At 44.8% G+C, this 10,024-nt stretch overlaps 1 protein-coding gene across 1 annotated transcript; it reads left to right on the top strand.

The window, feature by feature from the left end:
* Positions 1-920: 920 nt before the first annotated feature.
* Positions 921-7,318, top strand: LOC135406596 (uncharacterized). Its single transcript, XM_064640929.1, has 2 exons — positions 921-993; positions 5,245-7,318. Exon 2 carries the CDS (start codon positions 5,274-5,276, stop codon positions 6,093-6,095), a length of 822 nt encoding a protein of 273 aa, XP_064496999.1. The 5' UTR covers positions 921-993; positions 5,245-5,273; the 3' UTR covers positions 6,096-7,318.
* The last annotated feature ends 2,706 nt before the right edge of the window (positions 7,319-10,024 follow it).

Here is a 10,024-nt window from a genome sequence, read left to right as displayed (position 1 = left end):
GACCCCTCAAACCCCCTGTAACTCTGGGACCCCCCAAATCCCTGTGATCCCCCCCAAACCACAGAGACGCCCCCCCAAGATCCCCATAACTACCAAACCCCCAAACCCCAGAGACCCACAATCCCTCATAACTCCAGGCTCCCTCAAACCCCTGTGATCCCCCCATACCCCAGAGACCCCTAGAGACTCCTCATAACTCTGGGACTCTCCAAACCCCTGTGATCCCCCCTTAACCCCAAGGACCCCCAAACTCCAGAGACGTCACATAACTCCAGGACCCCCCCAAACCCCAAAGATCCCCCAAACCGCCCCCAACGCCGGGGACCCCCAAACTCCCGTGACCCCTCCAAACCGCAGGGACCCCAAACCCCCCAGGCCCCCGTGTAATGGACATTAAAAGGCGGGATCTGCTTCGCCATCGCCTCGAGCTTAAAAACCTCGCTGCGAAGACCCGAGCTGAGTTTAGCTGGGCCGAGCTGCAAAACTGAGCTCAAGCCGAGCTGCTTTAGGCGCGGGGCTGCAAAACCTGAGCTAAAGCCGAGCTGCTGAACCCCCCCCAAAAAAGCTGAACTAAAGATGAGCCGCTGAACCCCCAAAAAAGTTGAGCTCAAGCCGAGCAGCTTTAGGCGCGGGGCTGCAGAAGCTGAGCTGCCTTACTCGAAGGAGCAAAAGCTCCGGGAGGGGCGAGGCAAAGCCCCGGGAGGGATCTAGGAGCCCTCCTAGGCGGTGCTTCTGTCAAAAATTGTTACAATCGAGTCCAAGGCGAGGAATTACCTCCCAGATAACGCTTTCCAGGCAAATTTGACCTGGGAAACTGGAATTAACCAGCGGGTTTTCGGGGGCTGCCCTGGAGGGGGGGAGTTGGGAGTATTTAAGCGGCACCCAAGGGGGAGGTGAGGGCTTTGCTGGGGGGGGCTGCGGCTCCTCGGGGGCTCCAGGACAAGGGAAAAGACCGGCTGGGATCTCCTGAGCCTACGGGACCGCGTGGTGTGGGTAAATCCTTCCCTGTGGGTTTAGACTCGCTCTCGCATTTTTCCTGCTTTTCCATCTTCTCTCTTTTTCCTCCTCTTTTTTTGGGGTAAAATAAAGTGGAATTGTGGTTTTGCGATCAGCACCTGGCCCCGGCCGAGCCTGTCTCGCTCGGGGGAGGAGTTTAAGGACGCGGTTCCTCCCCGCAGTTGTGGAGCGAGGCAAAGCTCGGCCTTGCGCGGCCAGGGACCGCCCGAACCCCGGAGACCTCCAAAGCCCGGGGGAACCCTCCCCCACCAAGTCCTCCATAACTCCGGGTCCTCCAAACCCCATAGACCCCCCAAAACTCCGGAGAGCCCCCAAAGACCAGAGACCTTCAAATCCCCCCATAACTCCGGGACCCCCAAACCCGATGCACACCCCACCCCCCCCCAGTCTCCTATAACCTCAGACACACATTTCCCCCAAACTCTGGAGACCCCCAAACCCCACCAAAACTCTGGAGATCCCCGAAATCCTCCCTAACTCCAGGACCCCCCAAACCCCAGGGGAACCTTAAACCCCCATAGTTTCAAGGACCCTCCAAACCCCAGAGAACCCCCCCAAAATCCCCCGTAACTCTGGGACCCCCAAGTACCCCATAACCTCAGAGACCCCCCAACACCCTCGTATCTCTGGGACCCCAGAGACCCCCGAATTCACCCTTAATCTCAGGGACCCCCCAAACTCCAGAGACCCCTCAAAATCCCCTATAGCTCTGGGACCCCCCAAATCCCAGAGACTCCCAAACCACAGAGACCTCCCGGACTCCTGATAATCCATGGGGTCACCCAGCCCCAGAGACCCCCAAACTCCCCTGTAACTCTGGGTTCCCCTAAACACCCTATAACTCCAGGGAGCCCCCAAATCGCAGAGACCCCCAACCCCACCCCCCCCCCCATAATTCCAGAGACTCTCCGAACCCTGAAGATACCCAAACCTCACATAACTCCAGGGATCCCCAAATCCCAGGGACCCCCCCAACCGCAGAGACCCCCAAATACGCCCATAACTCTCGGGACTCCCTGAATCCCAAACCCTTCCAGGTTATAATATATATATGAAAAAATTTATAAAACAGGGGTATGGGATATGTATAAAAGTATATATAGTGAGATTGTAAGCTATATATATATAAAATATATATATGACTGGAATATAAGGTATATGTATAAAGTATATATCTAACTGGAATATAAGCTATTTATATACATAAAATACATATATAAGAAATATAAGTTCTCTATAAAATATATGTATAATGGGGATGAATATAGGATCTCTATAGTTTATATTTGTTATATATTTATTTTAGACATATAAGATGTAAATGGAGTAGAAGCTACATACGTGAACACGTAACTGGAATATCAGGCATATATATAAAATATAACTGAAATATAGGCTCTCTCTCTCTAAAACATATATAATTGCAATATAAGCTATATATATGAAATATAAATTGAATATAAGCCATATATAACATATATATGTAATTATAGTAGAAGTTGTGTAGGTATATAATTGCAATATAAGTTATATATGTCAAATATATATATAACCAGCATATAAGGTCCCTATATATAAAATGTACATGTAAGTGGAATATAAGCTCCATATACATACAAAATACATATGTAACGTATATAAAGTCTATAAGTAAAATAAATCTAACTGGAATGTAAACTCTCTATATAAATGAAATGTATATGTAATGAATATAAACTATAAAATACCTGTAACTGAAATATAAGTTTATATGTACAAATATATAATTAATATAAGCTATATATATAACATATATAATTGGAATATAAGCTATATGTAATATATATAAGTGGAATATAAACTGTATGTATACAAAAATATATATAATTGGAATATAAACTACATATTTGTTGAATATATCTATGGTGGGAATATAAGCTATATATAATATATATAAGTGCAATATAAGCTCTATAGAAAATACATACATAATTGGAGTATGAGATATATATATATAAAAATACATCTATAATTGAAATATAAGCTATACATAATACACATAATTGGACTATAAGATACATATGTAATATATATATTACTGGAATATAAGCTCTATATAATGCATAATATAAGCTCTCCCTATATAAAATACGTGTATAATTGAAATATAAAATATATATGAGTCAAATATGAGTGGTATAAAAAGATATGATTGGAATACTGTATAGATGTATAGGAATAGAACTGGAATATAAGATACATGTGTATATATGATATATATGTAACAAATATGAGCTGGCCAGGTCACTACACATAGAACTGGCCATTAAAAAGTCCCGGCATGTGAAAATTCCCAGTATTTTTCAATCCTTGGTTCTGCTTCTAAAGCTGTCAAGGGTACTGAATAATCCAGGTTTTCCAGAGGAGGATTTATGAAGTGGGATTTGGTTTCTGTGGTCGGGTGCTCTTGAGGTTGTTCCCATAATTTTCCCTATTTTCAGCACTTTTGCAGTTTTCCAGCACTTTTGCAGTTTTCCAGCAACCACAATATTTATTTGATACTATTTTTTAGTATTTTTAATTAATTCTATATATTATTTTATATTTATGTTTATATATTTTATTAATTTATAAATTAATAAAATTATTACATATTTTACATTATTTTCTGATAGGTTATATTTTATTTTAAAAATTAATAATTTTCCACATATTTGTATTATTGTATGTTTTGTATTTATTTATATTCTATTTTTCTTTAATAAATTTTTATCGTATCTATTTTATTATTGTATATTATATTTTATATTCACTTATATTCATACTATTATATATTATATTTTATTATCCCGGAGTTATGGGGGATTTGGGGGTCTCTGGGGTTTGGGTTCCCTGGGGTTACAGGACGAGTTTGGGGATTTTGAGGGGCTCTTGGAGTTATGGGGGATTTGGGGGATCTTTGGGGTTTGGGGGTCCCTATGGTTTAGGGTTTGGGGGTCACTTGGGTTTGGGGGGTCCTGGAGTTACAGAGGGTTTGGGGAGGGGTGTCTCTGGGATTATGTGGGGTCCCAGAGGGGGTCTCCTGTGTTTAGGGGTCTCTGGGTTTATGGGGGGGCCAGGGGAGGTCTCTGGGATTTGGGGGTCCCTGTGGTTTAGGGTTTGGGTGTTCCTGGGATTATGGGGGGTCTGAGGGGTATGGGGGTCCTGGAGTTACGGGGGCTTTGGGGGTTCCCATGAGGTTTGAGGGTCTCTGGGGTTATGAGGGGTTGGGGAGGAGGTTTCTGTGGTTCGGGGGCTTGGGATTTGGGAGTCCCAGAGGTTTGAGGGGTCCTGGAGTTAAGGGGTGTTGGGGGGGGCCCTCTGAGATTTGGGGGTCCCTGTGGTTGAGGGTTGGGGGGTCACTGGGGTTTGAGGGGTCCCAGAGTTTTGGGAGCTTGGGCGTTCCGGGGATTATGGGGCATCTGAGGGGTTTGGGGGTCCCGGAGTTATGGACGATTTGGGGATCCCCTGAGGTTTGGAGATCTCTGGGGTTAGGGGGAGGTCTGGGGGTGGTTCTTGGCTCAATCCCTCCCCTCTATTCCCAAAAACTTCCCTTCTTGGGAAGGGGGTTGGACCTTCCCAGATGGGATTCTTTAAACTATTAGTAAAGTATGTAATAAAAATATAAATATAAAATATAATAAATATATAAAATAAAAATTTTATTAATAAAACAATATAAGTATAAAATGTAAATATATTGGAGATATCTAAATTAAAATTCTTACTAATTTTAAAAATTACGTAATATAAATAGAAATATAAAATACATAAAAATACATAAAGTTTTATCATTAAAATAATGCATAATATATAATACAAGTATAAAATATGTACTAATAAAAATATCTAAATTAAAATTCTTATAAATAAAAAACAAAATTTATAGTAATGTAAATATAAAATATAGTAGATAATATGTAAAGTAAAAATGTATTAGTTTTAAAACATAATATATAATAACTAAAATAGAAATGTATATAAAATATATAATAAGAATGTATAAAATAAAAATTATTAAAAATTAAATATTGTGGTAGATGGCAAAGTGCTGAAGAGCCGAAACCAGGGAAAACTATGGGAACAACTTCAAAGCACAGGAACACAGAAACCGAATCCCATAAATCCTCCTCTGTTAAACGCATAGGGACCTCCCAGAGGGTCTCCAGAGACTCCCTCCAAGTACCCTGGACAGCTCTCTTTTTTCAGATAAACCCGAGGAGCCGCTGGGACTAAGGATGGACGAGCTGTGTGGGTCCCGGTTCTGGTCGTTGCTCGTGGCCCTAGTGCTGAGCTTTGTCCTGCACATAATCTTCCTGCTCTGCTGGTTGGGCTTGCCCAGCCATTTCTGGGCCTTCTGCGCCCAGCAGTGCTCGGCCTCGCAAGTCCGAGCCCAGCAAAGCCAGGCTCAGGAGAGCCGCGCTCGGCTGAGCGATGCTGAGCAAGGCCACGCCCTGAAAGATGACGCCCAGCAAAGCCAGGCTCAGCAAAGCCGGGCTCGGCAGTACGGCGCCAAGCAAAGCAAAGAGGAGCAGCTCGCCCGGGAGAGACGGACCCTGGAAAGCCTCACCCGGCAGAGCCTCGCTATTCAGATGCTCTCCCTGAAGATGCACGCTGAGCAAAGCCAGGCTCAGCAGAGCCACGCTCCGGAGAACGGCGCTCAGCGGTGGGGGGCTCAGCAAAGCTGCGCCCAGTGGAGCCTCGCTCAGCGGTGCGGCACCCTGCAAAAACGAGCCCAGCAGAGCCAGGCTCAGCAGAGCCAGGCTCAGGAGAACGGCGCTCAGCGGTGGGGCACCCAGCAAAGCCTCACCCAGCAGAGCCTTGCCCTGCAAAGCGACACCCAGCAGAGCCTCGTCCAGCAGAGCCACGCTGAGCAAAGCCAGGCCCAGCAGAGCGGTGCTCAGCAGTGGGCTGCTCAGCAAACCCAGGCTGAGCAGAGCCTTGCCCCGCAAAGCCTCGCTCAGCAAAGCCAATCTCAGCAGAAAGGCAGTGAGCAAAGCCAGGCTCAGCAAAGCCACACTGAGCAAAGCCAGGCTCAGCACTGCAGCACCAGACCCTAGACCCACCTAAGACGCACCTGAGAAGGTCCAAGTTCTGGTCCAGCCCGTTTGAATTGACATTTACTGTGGTTTGAGCAAACTTTGGGGTTTTCCTTGTTTCCTTCCTTCTCATTTTCCATCATTTTGAGGTGTTGCCCATTATTTCAGGGTCCTCATAATTTTTGGAGGATCTCCCATCATTCTGGGGGCTCCCCATCATTTTCGGGGGTCCTTGTGATTTTTGGGGTGTTTTCTGTCATTCTGAGGTGCTTCCCCATAATTTTGAGATCCCTTCATAATTTTAGGGAGTTCCTAGTCATTTTGGGGTGTTTTCTGTCATTTTGGGGGGCTCCTTGTAATTTTGGGTTGCTCTTATGATTTTGGGGGTTTGCCATCATTTTGGGGTGTCCTCATAATTTTAGGAGGTGGTCCCTCTGATTTTTGGGGGGTTCCCCATCATTTTGGGGGCCCTTCATCATTCTGGGGGTGGTCCCTGTAATTTTTGGGATTCCTTCCCCATTTAAGTGTTTCCCCATCATTTTTGGGTCCTCTCATCATTTGAGGGGGGCTCTCCATCATTTTGGGATGATCTCATCATTTTGGGTGGATTCTCCATCATTTTGGAGGTTTAATTTTTTGAGTGTTCCCAGACATTTTGAGGGATTCCTGATAATTCTGGGGTCTTCTCGTCGTTTTGGGGGATTCCCCTCATCATTTTGGGGTTTCCCCATCAATTTGGGGTCCCTTCATCATTTTGAGGTGGTCCTTGTAATTTTTGGGATTCCCTCATCGTTTTAGGGGTTCCCCATTATTTTTGTATTCTCTCATCATTTTTAGGGGCTCCTCATCATTTTGGGGGGTTCCCCTCATTTTGGGAGTGTACTTGTAATTTTTGGTGCATTCCCAGTCATTTTGAGGGTTTCCCTTCCCAATAATTTCAGGGTCTTCTCATCGTTTTGGGGGATTCCCATCATTTTAGAGTCCCTTCATCATTTTAGGGGTTCCTCGTCATTTTGGGGTCCCTTCACCGTTTTGGGGGGGTCTGACCACCAGAAAAATGTCTTTGACCACCCAAAAATTGACTTTGAACACCCAGTAATTGAGGTTGCCTTCCCTCAAAAACGGGAGGTAACAGCACAAAACCCCCTGAAAATTCACTGGGATTTTGTGTGAAAAATAGGGAAAAGCTGCAAAGCATTTAATTTTTCGACATATTAAAAAAATAATGTGTTTATCAATATTAATGAGGTTATTAGCATATAATGCATATTAATTAGAGCACTCGCTGCTGACATCTGGAGGCCAAGGTCGGGCACTGCAGTCCCTATAGGGGGTCTGGGGTCTATAGGGGCTGGGAGGGGGTTCCTATAGGGCTGGGGGGTCCATATGGTGAGATAATGGTGGGTGGTCCTATAGGGGAGGTCCCCGTGGAGGTGTGGGATCTGTAGACGATGTGGGGGTCTCTATAGGGTGTGGGGGTCTTATAGGGGGTGAGGAGGTTCCAATGGGGCTAAGGTGTTCCCATGGGGACAGAGGGGTCCCTCTAGGGGCTGGGGAGTCCCTGTGGGGGCTATAGGGTCTATAGGGGGTGGGGGGTTTTCTAGTGGGGCTGAGGGTCCCTGTAGGGTGGGGGGGACCCTATCGGGGGATGGGGGAGTCTGGGATCCTTGTGGGGCTGGGTCCTTGTGGGGGGTCTTTGTGGGAGGTGTCGCTGAGGGGGGGTCCATATGGGGAGTCCCTGAGGGATGAGTGGTCTCTGTTGTCCCTGTGGGAGGTGTCTCTTTGGGGGAGGTCCCTGTTGGGGGAGTGTGTCTGGGGTCCATGTGGGAGGGGGGGGTCTCTGCAGGGTGTGGATCTCCAGAGTCCTTATGGAAGGGGTCCCTGTGGGGGGGTCACTGTGGGTGGGCATCTCTGGGTTCCTTATAGGAGGGGTCACAGTGGGGGGTCCCTGTAGGGTGGGAGTGTTGGGGGTCCCTGTGTGAGGGGGCCCTGAGGGTGGTGTCACTGAGAGAGGGGTGGTGGTGTCCCTGTGAGGTGTCAAGGGTCCCTGTAGAAGGGGTCCCTGTGGGGGGGGTCCCTGTGGGGTGGGGGTCTCTGGGGTCCTAGTTGGGGTTCCCTGTGGGATGGGGTCTCGAGGGGGCTATCCCTGAGGGATGAGGGTATCTTCAGGGTGAGGGTCTCGGGATCCTTCTGGGGGAGGGCCTAAGGTTTGGGGGGCCTGAGGGATCTCTATGGGAGGGTCCCTGTGGAAAGGGTCCTTCCTGGCTCCTCTCCCTGGTCCTGTCCAAAGTCCAGGTCCCTTTCCCTGGGATCCCTGGAATTCCTTCCCCCCAGTCTCAGGGACCTTCGGACCCTTCCGGGCTCGTTATCGGGGTGTGGGGTCGTTATCGGGTCCCTCGCAATCCTATGGACACACCTGGGGCAGGTGCGGCGGGAGCCCCACCCAAAAATCCCTCCGTGGTTCCCATCCCTCCCTCAACCTACCCAAATCCCCCCAAAGCTCCCCCAATCCACCCAAATGATCCCAATTCCCTCCAAGCCTTTCCCAAATCTCCTCCGAATTCCCCCAAATCTCCTCCAAATCTCCCCAGAATTCAGCCATATCTCCCCAAATCCCCCCAAATGCCTCCAAAATCTTCCCAAATCTCCCCAAATCCCCCTCAACCCCCCTTCAAATCCCCCCAAATGCCCCCAGGTCTCCCCCAAATCCACCCCTCCCCCAAAGCCCCTCAATCCCCCACAGCTCACACCCCTCCTCCAACTATTCCCCCAGTCTCATTATTAATTCATATTAATATAACAAAGTATAATTAAATACTAAACCCATGACATTTTAATAAAAAGAATATTAAATAATTTATAATTAAGAAATACATAAAGTATAAATATAATATAGTAAATATGCATTATAATAAAATAGATTAATATCAAAATATAATAAATATATAAAATATAAATATAGTAAATATAAAATATAATAAAATAAAAATAAAATTAAAATACAATAAAGTAATATTAAAAATAAAATAAATTATTTTTATTAATTCACAATATTATAATAAAAGACAGTTAAAGGTTAATAAACAAAATTTAATAAATATGTTCATTATTTTCAAGATATAATAAATATAAAACCTATTAAATAATAAAATATATTAAGGTAATAATGAAAAATAAGGTAGTGCCATTAATTCACATTAATATAACACAATATAGTGAAATGTTAAAAAAGAAATTTTAATTAAAAATGCTGATTTGAATATAAACCATAATACAGAAAATAAAATATAATAAAACAATATGTATATCAATTAAATTATTAATATTTAATATAAAATATAAGGATAACATACAGATAAAACAAATTCAATAACTTTTAAAAATCTCCAAATATAATTAAAATGTCGATATTAATTAAAATTTAACTTTCTGACACACACAACCAGCTCCCTGTCCTTCCCCCGCCCCACTGCACTTTCACTCCCCATAAAAATGTTTTTATCATTGTTTTATTGGGATTTTGGGGGGGATTTTTGAGAGATTTTAGTATTTCATCTCTCAGGATTTTTCTTTGGACATGATCAGGGCTGTGGATTTCAGGATTTAGTGTCATTTTCCCAGCTGAAAGTTGTTTTCTGCTGAGAATTCATAGGGACACCAAGGTACCATTCCAAACTAAATCATTATGTACATGTCAAAATTATGCCCAGATATGCTTACTGATGGGGTTTTAATACTACTTAACAAGAATCAGACCCTGTTTGATAACACTGGTGACTGCAAGATCGTGAGACCCATTCTGATTGTAAAGACTTTCCTGGCGGGAGCTTTAAAGGGATGAAATGAGCCTTTAAAAACTGAGTAAATGGATGAATCTTTAATGCTTAGCTGCAGGGATCTTGCTAATTTATGAGAGAGATGAGCATCCGTTTCTGAAGCCAGCCCTGACT

Source organism: Pseudopipra pipra, chromosome 2 (assembly GCF_036250125.1).
Source record: "Pseudopipra pipra isolate bDixPip1 chromosome 2, bDixPip1.hap1, whole genome shotgun sequence".
In the NCBI taxonomy this organism is placed as follows: Eukaryota; Metazoa; Chordata; class Aves; order Passeriformes; family Pipridae; genus Pseudopipra; species Pseudopipra pipra.
Note: the sequence above shows the minus strand (reverse complement) of the source record. Positions and strands in the feature narration are given on the sequence as shown.

Excerpts from the sequence above, each read along its gene's own strand:
- LOC135406596 (XM_064640929.1), top strand. The coding sequence starts at position 5,274 with ATGGACGAGCTGTGTGGGTCCCGGTTCTGGTCGTTGCTCGTGGCCCTA.